The following is a 19,599-nucleotide window of genomic DNA, read 5'->3' as shown; positions in this document are numbered from 1 at the left end:
AGCACAATAATTAAAACCTTCTAAGCTAGGAGGAGTGGCATCTCTTGCTGCTGCTGTCAAACTTCCATGTTGGAACCCAGCTAAGAGAGGATGCATGCATCAGTGAAAAGTCAAAGGAAAAAGCACAAATCCAGCATTAACAAGCAAGAGAAAATGAAGTTAATCAGATTTCTGGGTGTAGTAGAGCAAAGGGGAACTGCAGATCATGGGACAATAGGCTGAAAGTAGTGAAAGAAAAAGAAATCCTCAGGTGAGAGTTGAGCTGGTCTAAGTCAGCGTAGCCCCAGGGAAGTTACGCTCACTTAGGCCCGGTAGGAATCTGGCTCAGCAACCTGAAAAAAGAAAGGGAAAAACTGATAAACAAGAAAAGACTGGGACTGAGCAGAAATATAGATATATATGTATTTCCCTTCTTCTGGGGAGAAGGAAGAAAATTCTTGTCGATGGAGCTGAAAGGGTGGAGAACAGACAGCGAAGCAGGAAGACAGAAAGCTGGAAACACAAAGCAAAGGAAGCAAAAGGAAATAAACATTGAAACCAAGAAATGGCAGCATTGCCAGGTGGGAAAGAAAGAATCTTAAAGACATCCAGAATGAGGTGGCAGAGAGAAAAATTATGTGCTTTTAGGAATTTGACTTCCTATTGAGGTTACTTGCTTCTTGCATATGCCCATCAGAAGCACTTTAATACTGGTCTTGGTTCATTGTTACCTATTTGTTTTTATTCCTCTGACACTGCTAAATACCATTAAGTGTAGATCCTGGAATATACACTTCTGGATCATTGCTACCATTTTTCCACTAGACAGACAGATTTTTCAAGCTATGATAATCTCTTCATCTCCCCTTTCTCACTGCAAGGTGAAGAAGTTCTTTAGTCAAAGGGCATTCTTGGAGTAAATAAGGGAGGGGGAGAGTGTGTCAAAAGAAAGAATACCCAGAATACAATGAAGACCCTTGAACATTTAAAATATAAGTGTCATCAGCTGAGGTTATTATTTCTTTTAATTGTTTCCCATCCATACTAGTATTTTTAAACAGCACTGCTCACAAGCCTCTACAAGCCTGCACAACATGCATACACAGAGCCCTACAGCAAAAATGCATTCATGTACTCTTTACAGTAACTCCCTAAACATGTGATCCCAACTTATTATACCCATTACCATGTGAAGCAAACACCAGACCCCAGACTGAAGATATTCTTTAACTGAGTTTGAAACTCAGTGATTGGAACACTTGTCTAGAAAGGGCAGCCTTATCTCTGGAACTCATCCCTTAAATCAATACCCATGGCACCCAGTGTGTTTCTATTTATTTATTTTAGAAACAACTGTGCCTGCATGGACAGGCTTTACAGCATTTCTGTGTTGTTTAAATGGTTTGCAGCTAACTTGCTGGACCAGTCTTCCATCCATGCAAACTTTTCCAATGGCAGATGTACATTTGGCCAGTATAGGATTTGTGTGTTTGCCCTCCTTTATTAAACAGGACATTTCATAGGTTAATCAGCAATAGAGCAAGGTTACAAGCAGTGGAGTTGGCATGAAAAATATAAAGGTTTTTAAAAATTTTGGTTTGTTTCTTTTTCTTTACATTGAAATCTTGTGAATCCCAGCACTCATTTGGAATAGGAAAGCTGCCTTTGTCCAACCAAAACAAGACAGCATCCTGTGATGCAGCTGACTGTGCAGAAGACTAATGATCCTTTTTGCTCTTGTTTTGAACACAAATGTTACTCTGAGGCTGAACATGTTTCCTTATGAAAACAATTACTGGAGCAGGGCTGTGAAAAGTTCCAGTTTGAGCTTACACTTCTCATACTCTGTAGTTTTCATACCAATCTAGTAACGAAAACTAGGATCTGAAAGCTAAGTAATTGCTCTGGGGAGTGTGGAAACTGGAGATAACATACAAGTGATGACAGCAAATGTAACGTGCATCCGTAACCGAACCTCGTTAATAACCTTTTTGTTAACAAAAAGAACAACTCCCAGTTGCAAAATCCTGATCATACCACTCAGCTATAACAAACATTAAAGCACAGCAGCTCCTCATGCTGCATACATCCAGATGCTATGTTTATATAGATGTATGCAGATCAAACATACACCCATGTACAGACACATTCTAGCAGTACACAGAGGCACACAAACAGGCTCAAGTTTGTAAGCAAAGAGTGGGTGCAAATGAGTATCCACAGAGAAGGACGCTGTGGTATGCTGGACAAACCCTGTGTCGCCACTGAAACGTACTCACCATTTGCAGAAGATCAGAAGAAACCATCTGCATGCAACACATTGCTGTTGCCAAAGCACAGACAATGGTGGAGATGATATTGAGAGCGCACACACTGAACAACAGGTCCTGCAAGAGACAGCAGCAGAAATCATCTCTTATCTCAGGGACACAAAGCACAGGAAAGGCTTGAGGAATTGGATAACAAACACTCTCAACTGCTATCGATGAATAAGGTCCCAAATAATTGGGTAGAACTCATTTAGCTTGTAATCTTTTTCAGGTAGCAACCCACAAAGGCAGCAATAACAGAAACAAACATCTTCCCCTTCCCAGTTCTCACAACACATTTGCTATTAGATGCTTCCTCAGAAATATCGATATTCAAATTTTCTTGTTCCCCAAAAAGACAAATTACTCTTTCACAGTCGACTCCAAGCTGCAGCTATCACAAGAAAGATACTATGAAATACACCTCTGATTAAAAACTACATGCAGAAATATTATTGCTTTGAGTAGTTGAAATCTACAACTTAGGGTCGTGTGTTAAAAAAATTCTAGTATGAAATAGAGACTTATCCTGTGTCAGGAACTCAATGCATCTGAAATATTTTATACATGAGAGAAAAGCAGTGATTACACACCCAGATATTTCACTTTCTACTGATGAATTGAGTGCATATTGTTGGCTTTTTTTTCTTTTTAAAGAACAAGTTTAAAATAGAACACAGACTATTGGTTTAACAAGTAGAATAAAAGAAAATAAACATTTGAATTAAAATGGAACATTTTTATAGCAATGGTGTCACTAAAAATAAAGCATTTATCACTCTTCCAATCATTGGATTTGTATTTACTTTCTCCACAGCTAGTGAAAAGACAAGAAAAGAATTTCGTGTGCTGGCAACATTTCAAAACTGCTACAATCATTGTACAGAAACTGCATGGCTGTGGGGCTATTGTGTGGCTCAGTTCTCTGAATAGCCAGTAAAAGCATTTGAGAGAAAGCAGCACAGAGGACAGAACAAAATTGCTACAACACAGTGAGTAAAAAACACTCACTGTGTAAAGAACATTCCATAGGGTCTAAGTTTAAAAGAGTATTTCATTCACTGCCAATGCATGAAATAATTTCTATGCAATAAATGGCTTTGTTTTCCCCAACAGTTCTGAAACAAATGATAGAAAGGTGCAGATTTACTCCTGCCACTGTAATTGTTTGCTCCTCAAGTGACCTTCATTTGAAGAGGGAAATGCCAGCCATGGGAACCAGGCAGACAATAAATGGGCCAACAAGTTTCAGTCATTTAATAACTTGGACTGAGCCTGATTTGCTCTGGCTGATCTGGTCAGGAGTTTTCTGTCTTCTTGGCCAGCCCCTCAGCCAGAGGAATAATGAATCAACAGCACTCACAGCAGAATACTGGAAGGGCCAATCACTAAGTCACTGACAGAAGGTGATGCAGAGGACTCACTCAAAGTCACACAGACACACTTAGAGCATTCCAATGAGGTAAACAAGCAAAGTGATCCATGGAGACCCCATGAGTTAACAGGGGCAAAAAAAGGACATCGAGATCCTTCATGTTCTGCTTTCCATATGCAAACCTAGGGAAATAATACTGAGGCAGAGAGAAGATCTAGGGCAGAAAACAGGACAGTTTCCTAGCAGGAAGAAACATCATCCATTGCCTACAACAGCCATTTAAATACAAAAAACTTAGCCAATCTGAGTGCACAACTTAATACCATTTACGCTAAACAATAAAATCAAAGTTCTTAATTAGGATGCAAAGTGCCTCCAAGACCCTCATACACCTTCACACGTCCCAGGACAGACATGACAGACTTTACTGTGCCTCTGAGTCATGGCAGATGTTTTCCTCATCTCTTCCTAAAGACCCCACAGCTTCATCCCAGTATTCCATGTTTATTTTTACCATCAGTGTCCTGGTTATGTCCATCCCACAGATGAAACCCATGGCTCCTTGGCTTCTACAGCTCTTGAGAACAGGCTGTTACACAGCAGACTTTTCCACCTTTGAACTCTATTATCACTCTTGAAGCCTTTTCCACCTTTACTGCATTACACATTAACACAATTTTCTCCAATTCTCAACTGAAATCAACTTTCTAGGCCTCTGATCCTTTTCATTAACCTAATTTGTTTCCCCTCACCTGGGCCCACATCCTTCCTTAAATGCAGGATCCTAAGCCAGGCACAAGTGAAGGTTTTGCAAACACTGACTCTGTTGTGGGATTATTTCTTGTGCCTTGCAGGCTGCCCTCATCCCTACCCACCCTGAGACATATCTTGGTATGCTGGGACAGCTGAGCTCTGTTTGTTACTCAGCATTTTGCTTTTGATCTAGGGCAGGGAATGCTTCCCACAGGAGCAGCAGCCTCCTTCCACACACTCCTTTCCAGGCTAAGCACACAACTCCTCTTCCTGCTACAATCTCTTTGAAGGTGAAGGTACAACTAGAAAACTCCAAATGCAGGGATGCAGAGTTTTTATGTATTTCATAAAGATCACTAAGGAGCAGACATCTAAAACATTGTAAGGGTAAAATTTTAACAGAGACAGTAACAACTGAGCAATGATTGTGGAGGTCTCACCACCACTAGAAATTTCTTAAAAGCAAGACTGCTTCTGTATTTGTTTTGGCTTTTTTACCCTAAAGTCTGTTTCAACTCAAACAGGAACCAAGCCACAACCCACCCTTCTCCTCTGCTCCCCACTCCCCCCACTCTCCCCAAACATTAATCAGCCTCAGGCAATTTACCATTTTCAGGAAATTCACTCCCTGTGCCCTGTAGAAAAAATAATGAGGTAATCCATGACACTGATTTATTCAGCTATGGATAAAAAGTGAGCAGGAACTGAAGCCCTCGGTGGCCAAGCACCCTGCCAGAAGGACAGGGCAGGTGCTGACAGACAGCAGCTGGAACCAACCACAACAACTGAGGTGTCCTTTAGGAAATGTCTGTGAAAAAGCAGTAACCACAACAGGGCCAACCTAACTCCCCACAGCCCCAGCCAGCTACATTCAGAGGTGTCTAAAGGAGCAGGAAATCTGTACTAAATAACCAGAACACTAATCAGAACACACAACACGTGTGTACAAAATACAATGGTACGAAATACAATTCTCTGCCCCTCAGAAATGCCTGAAGCCATTTTCTCTTAGATGCTGTCTTTGTTTTTTTAAGACAAAACTCTGATTCTTCAGCATATTTATATGACAATTAATGCTCTGATAAGTGTAATGTACTAGGGAGAATTATTCTACAGGTTACATAGGCAATTTTCCTCATACACCTTAGCTCACTAGGGGCAGAAGACACAAATCCCCTTCAGAGTGCAATCAGCTATCAGAACTGCCTGAACCAGTCCAGAGATACACCCACAGCACTCGGGGAGCATTGTGAGCTGTTTCTCTGGGGCCACTTATTTTCCCAAGTAGGTCCCTCACTAAATCTTAAAAGCACAACTAAAATTTAATATTGACAGTGAAAAAAGCAAGATTTCATGGTTGCAGTATTCCATTTACACTACAACTTAAACAATTACCAAATTAATGGTGCCAGTACCTGCATAACCTTTTATCATGCTTTCCCTCCACAATAACAGACACCTTTGACTCGTGCTGTGCTCCCAAAGGACACCTGTGCATTCTCACATGATACCTGTGCATTCCCAAATCTTCATACTATTGTTTCCCATATGTCTAACTTAGGGACAGAACAGTTATTTATTATTTTCTCTAATTCAAGCTGTTTTCACTATTATTCTTTTTGACACTGTTTTTGTGCTACTGCACCTCAGTTCTTCCTGTACTAGTGCAATTAAAATAATACATACATGTAGAAAAATACATATTCTATAAATGTGTAGTCCAAGATGCTACAGAACAGATTAAAATAGGAGATGCATTACAAAACCTGAGTATTATTTAAAATCTGAGTGTTTAATTGCAATATTTTAATATTTTGTATTCAAAAAATGTAATTTTAAGATATAATTAATTGAGAATATCATATAAAAACTCATACTGCAATATGCTCAAAAAGCAATTTGTCCTAAAAACTGATTTTCTTTGTTTCCCATCAAACTGCTGTGTGATAAAGCAGTCAGATGGTATCAAACTGGAATAAGTAAAAAATTGGTGATTGCCACATCAATAACTCAGCTGTAGAAACAATCATTTAACAAAGCAATTTAGAACAGCTGTTAGCTCATGCTATTACCTGACAGAAGCAAAGAGATGAGATAGACTCTAAAATGAAAAATGACAATGGCACAAATCCCATCAGCCAGTGATGGGTGCACTGGCAGAGCTGGTCCCTTGTAACCAAGGAACACTCACTGCACGTGTGCTCACCCTCCTGAAATTTTGTCCTTCAAAATATCATTTGTATCTCCTATCACAGCAAATGCAAAGCAAAACTGGAATAGCATCACTTCACTCTAATGGTGGGCCATACCCATAGAGCCCCTTCAGCTTAGAAACCAATTTATAACTGCATTTGTCTCTAATATCAGTTGTCTTTCAAAATCATCAAAAGCCAGGCTAAAACAGCAATGTCTGGACATCTTCAAAACTCAAATGCAGACATTGGTAAATATTTAGTCACTCTCTTGCTTCTTCCTGTCACAGCAATAACTGTACTGGAAATGAAGTTACACGCATGAACATCAAAGCAGAGAATTTGTTGCTCAGTGCAGACCACACCACACAGATGAAGCACAATTACCTCAAAATATTCACTCTGCCAAGCCCTATTCAGAAAATTAATCAGCTGTGCTGCTTACACAGAATTGAGAAAGTGTATTTAAACCTGTTTTGCTCTAGAAAGACACAAAGTACATCCATTTCATTTTATGAGTTCCAGTCTGCTCAACAGTACTGAACTGACAGCTCTCTTTACAACACCCTCACATTTTGGCTGAACGGATTATTTTCCTGTGGAAATAAAAGATTTGTAGTCTTTGAGGTTCTTGGCACTTTTGAGACTTTAGCCAACACACAATGAAAGCAGCAAAATCAGCTTGCTGATGTGTGAAAGGAGCCCTGAGAGCAGCAGCCCTGAGCACAGGGATCTATCTCAGCATCCCCAGCCACCGATGGCTAAAGCAGCTCCACGGCTGCAGCGCTGGGAGATGATTTCCTTTCTCCTTGATTGACTTCAATTAGAGTGCTTCATTTCTTATACTACTGATTCCTGAAAAGAGATAATGAGCAGCAAAGCTTCTTCACCCATGAAATTAGTGTCAATGTACTTCTTTTATTCAAGAATTCAGGGACAACAATCCTTTTAACTCAAATTATAACTACAGTTGATCTCACAGGATACATCTAGAAAAACACCGGGAAAAATATCTGCTCTAACACAAGGAAAGCTCAAGAATTAATTCTGAGTCAAATGGGTCTCAACCACACATTGCATTGTAAATGGAGAGATGATCAACACTTCATAAAATAGACTTAAGGTTTGAAAATACACTACAATTCACTATTTTATTATATTTTTAAGAAGCTGTGCACAGTGCACTGCTACTGAAAGATCTTCTCTGCTTGCACTCCAGTTTGCATACCTTCAAACTCTGGTGTCTGCATTCAAATTAGTACTGGGGATATGACAGAGACTCCTGAAATGCTAAGGTTTCATAACACAGCTGGACAAGGATGGAATAAACAGATCCCAGTCATTCAAAGATGCACCTTTTCAGCCATGAGAGAAGTTTACAACTATATTCACTCACTGTCCAAGCTAGGAACAGAAAGAAGTATGAGGAAGGAAAAGTAGCTCAGCTATTCAGACTACAAAGCCCACCCTGACCCACCCTATTTTTGATGGTCTTGGTGTGGTAAATACACTCTGAATGCAGGGAATATTTTCAGCTGACTGTAAAGGAATGTGAAACAAATCCAGCATTTAAAAATCTGATCTGGAATTACTTATTCTGTGCTGAGCTTTATCCAATTTTAAGTAGCTTAAGAAGCCTTTCAGGCAAGTAATTCAGTAAAATTAATAATATTGCATTTGGTCTTACAGTAAACCCGAGGAAAGACTGTTCTCATAACTAAAGAATGTACTAGGAGCCATCCTCCTCTGTTTTGCCAGTGGAAGCATCTTCTTCTGAATGAAAAAAACATTAAATCTATGAATACACTTGGTCATCAGGAAATCCAGTAACAATAAATTTGGATCCAAAGGAGAGGAAAGGAAAGAAAATATTCACACAGAAGACTTCAAGAGCCCTGAGCTACATAAATCTTTAATAGAGATGCCTAACTAATGAATGGAACCAGAAACCTGAGACATTTACTATTTACATTGTACTTGAACTTTAGCAGCTCCAAAACAAATATTTATGCTGAAGGCCGAGGAGAGAATCAGCTTCTCTCCTTGCCTGATAGTCACAAAAGCATTCTACAGATGCACCTTAGATAAAGTAGGAAGTAATTACATAAACAGAAAACCTATAAACTCACAGACATGTCTGCAGGCATTCTGGACTGTGTGAGCTGTTAAAAGTAATTAAAAATATTCAAATGTAGCCTTACTAAACCAAAACAGCAAAACATTCCCCTCTTGCATGTCAGTATCAGACAGCAATAATATGCTACATAATAATTCAAACTTCTAAATACCTAACTTCATCCTCTCAATGTTGCATGTATATCCTAAGAACACTCTGAGTTTGAAAAGACGACAAAATTTTCACAGATGAAGCATGTCAGAAAATTTTAGCCTTTTTACTTTAATTAACATGAAAAGAAAAAACTCACTTCCTTAAAATTTCATCCACTTCCTGCAGAAAAACACATTAAGTTGATGTCATTGAAACTGAATCCTAAATCCATCCCATCTGTGGCCATCATCTCATTTTTGGACACCTGATTCTTAATAAACCTTTTAAACTCTTTTAACTAATTTTGTAAATAGGTAGGATTTGCTTGTGCCTTCATTTGACTTTAATTAAACCAAGTAACTTCCTAATACAGGAGAAAGCTGTTCTAGGAGCATGGTTACTGGGAAAAAAAAATCAAGATACTAGAACACTGACATCCTTTAGAAGCACAGATTATTGACCCTGAGTATCCAGAGGAAAGAAAAGAACACTATTTTCAGGGGCAGTTTAGGAGCTACTGATGCAGGAAACTGTAAAAAACCCACATCTAGTGAAATACAGAAATCAGGAAGTAAAACAGAGGAGATGGATCCCACTTGGGTGCCTGCAGATCTTAATGGCAGTTCAGCACATCGTGCAGCTGTGCTATTTTTACTGAGGTGTGCAGAGAAGACCACAAGTATGGTATCTTATATTTGTAATTCTAACCCTACAATTCAACACCCTTGAGTGGGCTGAGACCCCAGTACAACAGTGAAATAGCACAGTATTTTGGTCCATTTTGCTGTAACATATAATTTTGTGCTGAAACCCCACTATTGAACTAATGTCAGAAATCAGCACTTTCAGATCAGTCAGCATTTGCAATCAATACTTGTATCTATAAATGTACATATATGGGACCATACACACTGCAGTCCTAGTTCCTCTGTCCCCATTAAAAGGTTTGAGTAGTTTATTCAGGGCTTGAAATGGAGAAAGAAGGAGGATTGACTTACAAAAAAGCACACAGAGATGGTTCATTGCAGAAACAACAATAATAAATTTAGAGATTTTTCAAAGCAATTATGAACCCCCCACTCAATATGATGGAAGCTCAGTTAACAAACACAGGGCCAGGAGCCACTGCTGGTTTTCCTTGTCCTGTTTGACTGCCTGGGAACAAGATCAGGCAGGTGAGATGTGCTGGATTGTTCTGTTCATAGTGGAGCTCCACAGCTGCTACCACCAAAACCCCACAGGTGACTTAGTGCAAACACCAGATTTTTACCCCACCTGCAATAAAGAGGAGCATGAAACCTACACAATATTATACTTGAAATGAATAATCTAAACTCTTGTTCTCCATACTTTCTCTCCCTCTGGCTCCTCAAACAATGAATACAATTGAGATTTTGGTACTAAAACATCTGTTTCTATAAAATCACATTGTAGTTGTTAACTGTAATTAAAGAGGGTGAGCCTTATCACTGTCAGCTGTTACCTGCTGTTCTTAAATTTACAGCCAGGAATCAGAGCTAAGCCAAATAGAAAGCCAATGCAGATTTAAAACTGAAAAAGATGTAAAAAACTTTTTCAGAAAGTTACTTTCCTAACTACCTTTTCTTAGTTCTGAACATAATTAAAATTGCACTCAGACTATACTCATGGGAACTCCTGTGTTTAAACCCATTTTCTTGTAATGTAAGTTGATATGTCAATTGCCTTTATAAATGATTGAGTTATATCTTAGAAGAAATTAAATTTTGTGCTTGTATTCTGATGGCTGAATTGGTTGGAATCCTTGTCTTGATTTTCAGCATATGTCACTTCTACTCACTTCATATGCTGACAAGGTCCTCCAAAGATAAACAGTTGTTTTCCCTCTCATTAAAGCTTAAAGTTTACCTTGCTGACATGTTTACAGGAAGCAAACATATGCTCCCTCAATCTTTATTTTCATGGGATTAGCAAGTCAGCTTTTCCTGAATGACAGGTTCATGTTTCTGCATCTGTCTTACTTTGAGGAATGTCCTTCTCACAAGTTACCTTCTTGTAACACATTTCACTGTCATTGTTATGGTTTGACCAGCAATGCCAGGTTATGCTTCTTTTCCACTTACTGAACTCCTGATACCCAGTAGGTTTTTGCTTTATCATCCTCATTAAAACTTGAGGCTGAGTTCTGACTTAATTTTGGAGCCATATAAAAATAATTCAACTTTTGCCTCATCCATATTACTTGGTGGTAGCTTTTTTTTTTTTTTTTTTTGCTTTTTCTTAACAAGGCTGAGGAACATTTCGGTATTTACAATATACCTTGTATAGGATTTCTATCCATTCTGAATTTTAAAACATATCTTCAAATATCAATAAAACTTTTATAGCTTTTTCAGGACCCACCTGAGAAAATCTCCTTCCCTAAGATCCTTCTCACAATGAATTTCTCTACTCCATTATTTTCTATTAGTTTTATTAAAGTCCATATTTTGAAATTGGGAGTCACAGGTACCGATTTCTGCTGATCATGCAACTAAACCTGGAATGAATCAATATCTGCCTCTCAGCCTAGGGTTCCTTTTTCTGAGCAGCTCTTTCATTGAGTCCTCATTATTTTTCAAAACAACCCAGCATCAATGCCTTCCCATTAGGTGATAATGAAGTGATGCAATGATGGAAGCAGTCACACTGAGCTCTAACTCACTCCTACAATGTTCTTAGTATTTGCTCTCAGTTTTTCATCTGGGCAGCCATAACACAAAATGCTACAAGATTCAAACTTCTTACAGTGTTGCAGGGCAGTTTATAAGTGCATCACTCAGAAAGAACACTCACTCCTCTCTCCCAAAGTAACGTGGCTGCCTTCAGATCAGGAACTATCTCATCATTCTGCAACACTTGGTGTTTCTTTGCATTCACCATAACATCATAAAACACCACCTCAGAGCAGCAAAGGGAAAGATGCCTGTTCTTGCACCTTCCAGCATAAACCACAGCCAGCTGTAACTTCTGTTTCTTGAGCAATCCTTACCAAGGCAGGCACCCACACAAATGCTGATATTGTGATGGAGAGGATTTCTGCACCTTAGGGTAGAGGAAAACACAGAACAGCAGCTGCTGCTCCCTTCATCACACACTTTGTTTGGCTAAGTTAAAACCACAATAATCAGTTAATTCTCTCCCTACACACCTTGAGGGTCAGCCTCACTGCGTTGCACTCCTGCAGAGGGTTCAGCTTCAGTGTTTCTCCCAGGTTACTGCAGCCTGATGTCTGATGCTGCATTTCACAGCAAACACAGACACCATCACTGTCGAATTTAATCTGTGGAGAAAAGGTCAGGAAAAAGTGTAAATCAACAGAAACACACTTCCCAAAAATAGTATTTACAGTTACAGTAATGACTACTAAATGCAAAATGAAAATCCCTGTGCAGAACCTTTGGAGCACAATGTTTTTCAATAGCTAATATAAGCTATAAAAACAGGGAAAATATAGAAAGAGGATTCAATGTCAAAAGTGTTACCTTTTATGCCTCTTTTTGAAAAAGAATTGCTTTGCAGGGGCAGGTGAAACCAGAGTAACTCAACTGAATAAACATAAAATCATACCCAATGTGGGAAAACCAAAAACAACAGAAAGAGGTCAGAAAATATGTGAAGGAGTCATGATCACAAATCAGTCCTTTATTCCCCTAAGTAAAGATGGAAGCACAGTGGCTGGGTGATGAGATCTGAACCACCCTGTTACTTACTCTTTTACATTAAAAAAAACCCAAAATCTCCAGATATATCCACAAAAAAACCAACCAAACAAACAAACAAAAAAAAAAAAAAAAACCAACAAAAAAAAAAAAACACACAAAAACACACAAAAAAACCAAGAAACAACAGCCTAATGCCAAAACACATTTGCTATTTTTAAGTCAAATTCTGTCTAGGGTGTTGGCAATTTCCTGAACAAAAAACAGGTACCAGCATTCCTTGTGGAATTACCTTGCACAGCCTTACACATCAAATCATTTCAACAGAATATTTACTTACTTCTTAGACCTCAAAGAACATTGAAATTGTTCATATGATCTTAAAAGTTATGTGTTTATGTATTTTTTAGTGCTACCCCATCAGGCTTATGTAGCACTCCCTCCTTACATGCTGGTGACCAGGACAGCAGACGGAAGAGCAAAACTAAGAGTCAATTAAAAGAAGATAATAAGCTTCTCCAGATGAGGTACAGATGACTGAATGCTTTCTTACTGTGATGAAAGCATGCTCAGGGCAGCAGCTGTCTCAGGGGACTTCAGCTCCTGAGACTCCAGATTGCCCTCTAGCCAGCACAATTTGTAAAATGCTTTAGAAAAAATTGGGTATGTAAATTACACCATTTCCCATATTCTCCAAGGCAACACTGGAAATAATTGTCTGTGGCAACTCACAGAAACTGGTCATACCCTATATCCATAGACACTGCAAGGAAATAAAGGAAAAACATAGTTTGTTCACCTCTATGATAGTTGTGGGTTTTATTTCTCATTAGCATACAATTTAACTGCAAAGCAGCTTGAACAATTTCAGACTAGTTCTTTTTCAATTCCTGTAATCTTTTAATAGTTTCTTTTAAAAGGTGAAATATCTGAGCAAAACCCAACAAAATGGTTTATGATCAGCTGACCTCAGCTCTGCAAACTGATGTAAAATCAAAGCACTGGCTGTCACTGGGGAGGTCTTGCTCCCAAAACTCTCTGGAAATGATTCAGGGGTTGAGAAATGCTGCTGAGGAATTTTGGAACTCACACTTTGAATTTAAAGCTGTGTCAAAGCCAGGGGCCAGAAGGCTACACCTGGCAAATCAATATCAGCTTCAGCTGCTAAAAAGTTTTTGTAATGAGGAAAACGGACTTCAGACAAAGCTTTCTACTGCAAGATCATCTATTCTGATTCTTGAGTCAGGACAGGCACTGACTCCTGCCACGTATCTGGCATTGCTAATGTGAAATATAGATCCCAGACCTACCTGTATCACATGAATGATCAGGTGCCACAAAGACAAGGCTCAAAAGGCTGGGTCAAGATTCCTCATTTATGAGAGATTCTCAATTCATTCTGAAAGTTATTCCATAACTTTGTACTACCCAGTAGCTCTTCTTTTAATTTAATTCTTCAAATTAATTAAATGTTAATTTTTTATATGGCAGCTCTTGCAAAACACAGGGCCATCTTAAAACCACAGTACCATATTCAAAACCAGCCAAGATTCATCACCAGATTGGAAGCATATTATTCTTGGAGAATTTTTATCAGTTTGCCTTGTTGTGCACCTTTTCCTTCCCTGTTTGTGAAGTGCCCTCTTTGCTGAGCAGTGTTCCTGCAATGGGGAGCAGGACAAAGGCTGTAGGTGTCACTGCATCTGTGTTCTCACAGTGCAGCAGCTGAGAGCCCTCCTGAGCCCTGCTCCAGAATGCACTTCCCTGCCCTGCTGCAGTCTCACACTTGGCACACAGCATCAAGAGCTCATACAGCCATTCTGGGACCTAAACAGTGCCAAAATTAACTTTTTTTTTCATCTGGGAAGGAAGGAGAAATGGATTATTGTTAGCCCAAATCACACCTCAAAGGCCATTTGCTGTGTGGCTGCATAAACAGAGAGAGTAGCACTGACAGTAAATCTGCATTGGTACAGGGAGAAGGGGCTGGGATCACTCCTGCCAGCTGCTGGGCTGGTGTTTGCCAACCCCAGACACAACTACACCAGCAGTGCCTCCAAAACTGTCTGTGCTTCAACCTCTTTTTGGCTGGCAGAGCTCAAGAATAAAGCATCATTCACTTCATCCCCTGCACATTCCCCCACCATCCTGTGCATATTTGTGTCCCACTTCGTGATTCTTACTCATGCTAGTCAGTACTCACAGTGGAGTTTGTGCTTTCATATTTATGACAGTTGAACAGTACACCCTCATCCAAACCATGTTTAAGATTTCAAACATCAGCTAGAGCTGCCTATATGCAAAAATTGTCTTGCAAGTTCATTTTGTTTTGTCAAAAAGCAGTACTGCTACTTCAAAAGCCATAAAACCCATTAAAACCTGACTTTCATACAGCACAGAATCAAAAAAGAAAAGGACCTTCCATATTTATTACAAATACATGCACACACTCTCACAGGCTTTATGTTTTTTTTTTATCTGTATCAATTAATCAAATTCTGTCCATGCTGCTGGAAAGAGCCTGTTTGCTTGTTTGGCTGCAAAGTGCACACACCCCTCCCTAACAGGGCAAACCAGGAGTCAGCTAACACTGTCACTTTGCATTCTGCCATCTCCTCCCCACAAATGGAAGTCTTCCAGTAAAAGTAGTCATAGATTTTACTTCTTCTTCTAAATTAATCTTCAGGGCTTTTATAGGGAACATAAAAAAGGGAAGGAAAAATTTCAAAGTGAAGTATGAGAGTTCCAAAGTTGCTAACAAGGCAGAGAAGTACGAGAAAGCTCCTCTGGTGTACTCAGGGGAAGGAACTTCAGTCAATTCCAGTACCTTATGCAGAGGGAAAGATGGGAGGATCCAGTAAGGATAAAGTTGCATTGTAGGGAAATACCAAGATTAAAAACTGACAGATTACTAAGAACAAAACAGAGTATATTCTTTTTCATGGAACTTTAAAAACTGGTTTTTAATATGCACAGACCTGAGTTTAACTCCAGAGCAAAATGGAATACAAATAAACCTCAGTTCTGGACCTGGGCTCTGCCATTCAGCTCTTTGTGAACCTGCACCTGCTTCACCTTTCCTTGCTCTGTCTATTCCAGCTAAAGATAATTCGGGGGAAAGAAGAATCTTCCTTTATGTGTTACTGTAACCACTTCAGCTGTACAACCAAAAAAAAAAGTATATAAGTAACCTTTCAATAGAGAGTAAGTAACCTTTCACTTTCACTTCTTTTCTGAATAATAATCACCTCTAAATTTGATTAAAACTACAGCATCTATTTTTAAATTAATAACTGACTTATAAGACAGGTAAACCAAATTTTAAAAATATAGATTAAAAAACATTCCGTCTTGTGCAGTAATATAACATAAATGAAAATATATTAATTGCTCTACCCATATTTTCAAAGAACAGTTTTTAGAGAACCATTATTTGTAAAAGAAATTCCTATACAGATATTTTTCCCCTATACACATTAATGAACAGCTTGAGTGTGTAACTTCTCTGTACACATCTGACTCTCACTGATTTAAAGCAGTATCTTGAGGTTTTGGCTACAGGATCTGCAGCTAATTATGGAAAAAATATTCCAATTAATTTTTTGTAGCAAGGAGTTAAAGCTACTGCCCTTTTTCCCCTCAGTGTTATGTTGCTAAGCTGCAGCATGAAGGGCACAAATACCAACTTCACAAATTACCCATTCAAAATGCTAACATATGGCAAGCACATTTCTCATATTCACACAGAAATACATATTATGGAATCTACAATAAATCCCCAGTGTTTAAAGCAAAATAAGACCACTGTGTCTTGTTATTTTCCTTCAAATAACAACACTACATGTGAAGCACTGCTGAATTTAAACTCCATAATACAGTGGATACTATTATCACTTTTAAAGCCATGCACTCATCAGGAATGAATTTGACAGAAAAACCAGAACTAAAACAGAATTTATTTTGAATTTGACTTTGTTATTATACTGTGCTTGGAAATTTACTGGTTCAGTTATATGGGATGTTAACTACATTTCAGACCACATGTCTGCAAAGGCTGGATTTTGACTCCTAGAGCTGCATCCTCAGAGAGTACATTTGTATCCTAGGAGGCAAGTAAAGGATTTAGACTTGATAATGTACACCAGTCACATAGTGCCGGATTACACAGATCTACAGCACTAAAGAGAGCCATCTAAGGAATTAAAATTAAATATACACTTGGAACAAGCTGTTAAGAAACTGGGATTTTTCCTTTTTGAGTGAAAAATGGTAATAAAGTAATTAAATATGCTCAGCATAATACATCACCACCTTCTGAGTCAAATCCTGTGCTTAATCATAAAGCAGTGTTGTTCACTCCAGAGCATCCCTCCCAGAGGGTGGCCTATGAGAACAGAACTCTAGAATTCCATATATATATGAGCCCTGCAACATGGCAAGGCAATACATTCATGTCTAAGTCCCCAGCCTGACTGAAATGGATTTTGAGCAAGGAAAACCCAAAGAGCAAGGTCTGGGTAGAAGAAACTGTTGCCTCTTTAAAACTTTTTTTAAACAGTTACAATATGATAAACAGGCACAATTAAATTAACTTGACCTTATAGAGTACAACACACTGTGGCAAAGCTACTTAGCATTTCATCATGCTCTGAAAATCAAAACTACTCTTTGAACACTTATTATTTAAACTCAAGTATTGCAGTTATGAGTTGACTTCTGCAGACATCTTAGTAAGCTGAAGTCAGAAAATATGCTGAAATTCAATGTGTATGTATTTTTTTCCTGAGACAAAAACACAAAGGCTTTAGGTAAATTGTACCTTATAATTTAGAGCGTGCCACATCATGATAATTTGTTTTATTCTGTATTTTTTTTTAACACAAGTAAGTTTCATTTACTTTGGAAATGAAAAAGAAGAACAACTCAGGTTGGCAAACAAAATATTAGCATACACGTACCAAAGCATTCCTGTTGTAAAATCCACTGCCTGGACAAGTATTGGCTGGAAGGAATCCTGATCCTGCTGACATCAGAGGGTAACCACCACACTGTTCTGATGTGGCCTGAATTCCACCTATTCTGCTGAAGCATTTTTACCATGACAGTAAGAAGTCAATACTTATTATATTAAAAGTTACTTTTTGAGCTGGAGAAACATTAAATCCATTAGCACTTAAACTTTTCCCAAAATGTTTTTCTTAAGACATAGAGATTGCTCTACTAAAAACCTACTGTATTGGAAATTAAAGGAGTGTGCCACAGGCATATTTGCTGAAAAATCCCTTAGCCAGGATTTTTCTCCTGAGAAGCTGAGAAGCCTCAAAGGAAAAGAAAAACAATAATTATCTGTGGCTGTGGAATGCAGCAGGTGCAGCTTTGATTGGCCCATGTTGGTTGTTTCTAATTAATGGCCAATCACAGTCCAGCTGGCTTGGACTCCCTGAGAGTCACCAGCTTTTGTTATCATTCCTTTCTCTTCTATTCCTTGCTAGCCTTCTGATGAAACTCCTTCTTCTATTCTTTTAGTATAGTTTTAATATATTCTTTTAATACAATATATATCATAAAATAATAACTCAGCCTTCTGAAACATGGAGTCAAGTTTCTCATCTCTTCCCTCGTCCCGGGGTCCCTGCAAACAGCACCACAGGAGTGTGTGTGTGAAACCCTACCAGATGAAGAACAGAATCCTTGCCCTTGGTAAGAGAGGTGTGTTCCATCACTCACCAGCTGACATCCTTCCAGGGACTTCACCAGCTGAGCATTCTGACAGGAGAGAATGGACCCGGCCAAGTTCAGCATCACACACACTGCAGAGAGCAGCATGAAAAAGGTTATCTGGAAAAAACCCCAACACCCTATTATTACTCACTTCAAGAGGCAAACAAGGAAAAAAATATAATTTAGATGTTCAAGAACTTCCAGCCTGTCACACAATTACATGGATGACAACATTTCATGTATTTTAAAGAGAGTAGGGTACTTAATCTGACAGCATCCTTGGTCTTGCACTGTAAGTGAAAGCTAAATCAAAACTAGACATGGCTATTATATGTTTTCCTCCAGCCATTTCAAAATAATCCATTTATCTCCCACGTCTATCACACACTGAAAATTTAATGGGTTTTATTACCAAGCATTACTAAAAAGTAAGATTTGGAAAATGTTTTATTATAAACAGATGTAGTCTTGAAACAATTTAAATCCTTTTGATGGGGATATGGGTATCTTAAACAGGAAAAGTATTTTTGAGTATCACACATCATGAGCACCTACAAGTTGGGAAAAAAAAGAGTGAATAAAATTCTGGATATATATAAATACTTGGTTTTAAAACAACCATTAAAATTTAAGCAGCATCCTCCATATCAACTACTCATGATGTTAATTACTCCTTTTTTCTCATCTCAAAATATGTCAAAACAAGCATTAACCCGATTTTATCAGTTTAATTATCATTTTATTGCTTTAAATATACAAAAACGTGCTGCAGTCAGGGCAAACAAAGCTCAACATACAGGGAATGGCATAAGCAGTAAGAGGCCAAGAACAAATGTGTGCCTGATGTGTGGCCACCTTAAATATTCAGTGTTGACACTGCCATAAATCAACAGGAGCAGGAGTGTATCATATGAAATTAGTAATTCTTTTCCATATGCATGCTCACAGTTTACAGCCCTTGACTGTTCTCACAAGATGTTATCTTTTGTCAGTGCATGTGCTAGGAATATTTTTGACAATCTTAAATCAAAAATGGTTGTGTATTTTTTTCTAGTGCTTTTGGACAAAACCCCATAACCTCCACAGTATTAACCAAAGGACAGAAGCTGTGTTGCAAACTTCAGCTGCCAGCTTCACATTCTCCCAAGCATCACAGCTGACAACAAGGGCTGTAGCATACACTAGGTTTATCTATTTTTTGCAGTACTTCCTCCATATCAGCATTCATTAATGAAGAAACCTCTCTTGGTGTTTCCAAGGTAACCTCTTCCTCTTGTCACTGGCAAAGACAAGAGGGACACGAAACAGGCTCTTAGAATTC

At 38.6% G+C, this 19,599-nt stretch overlaps 1 protein-coding gene across 2 annotated transcripts in view; it reads right to left on the bottom strand.

The window, feature by feature from the left end:
• ENTREP2 (endosomal transmembrane epsin interactor 2) overlaps window positions 1-19,599 on the bottom strand; it is an 86,882-nt gene that overhangs the window by 19,650 nt on the left and 47,633 nt on the right. For both annotated transcript variants that reach the window (XM_030228256.2, XM_050978587.1), the window contains exons 3-5: window positions 18,285-18,395; window positions 12,047-12,178; window positions 2,259-2,366 (exon numbers count right to left, since the gene is read on the bottom strand). In XM_030228256.2, coding sequence (XP_030084116.2) covers window positions 2,259-2,366; window positions 12,047-12,178; window positions 18,285-18,395 — 351 coding nt within the window. The remainder of the gene's footprint in view (window positions 1-2,258; window positions 2,367-12,046; window positions 12,179-18,284; window positions 18,396-19,599) is intronic.

Source organism: Serinus canaria, chromosome 10 (assembly GCF_022539315.1).
Source record: "Serinus canaria isolate serCan28SL12 chromosome 10, serCan2020, whole genome shotgun sequence".
Lineage (NCBI taxonomy): Eukaryota > Metazoa > Chordata > Aves > Passeriformes > Fringillidae > Serinus > Serinus canaria.
The sequence above is the reverse complement of the archived record's forward strand: the minus strand, read 5'-3'. Positions and strand labels throughout refer to the sequence as shown.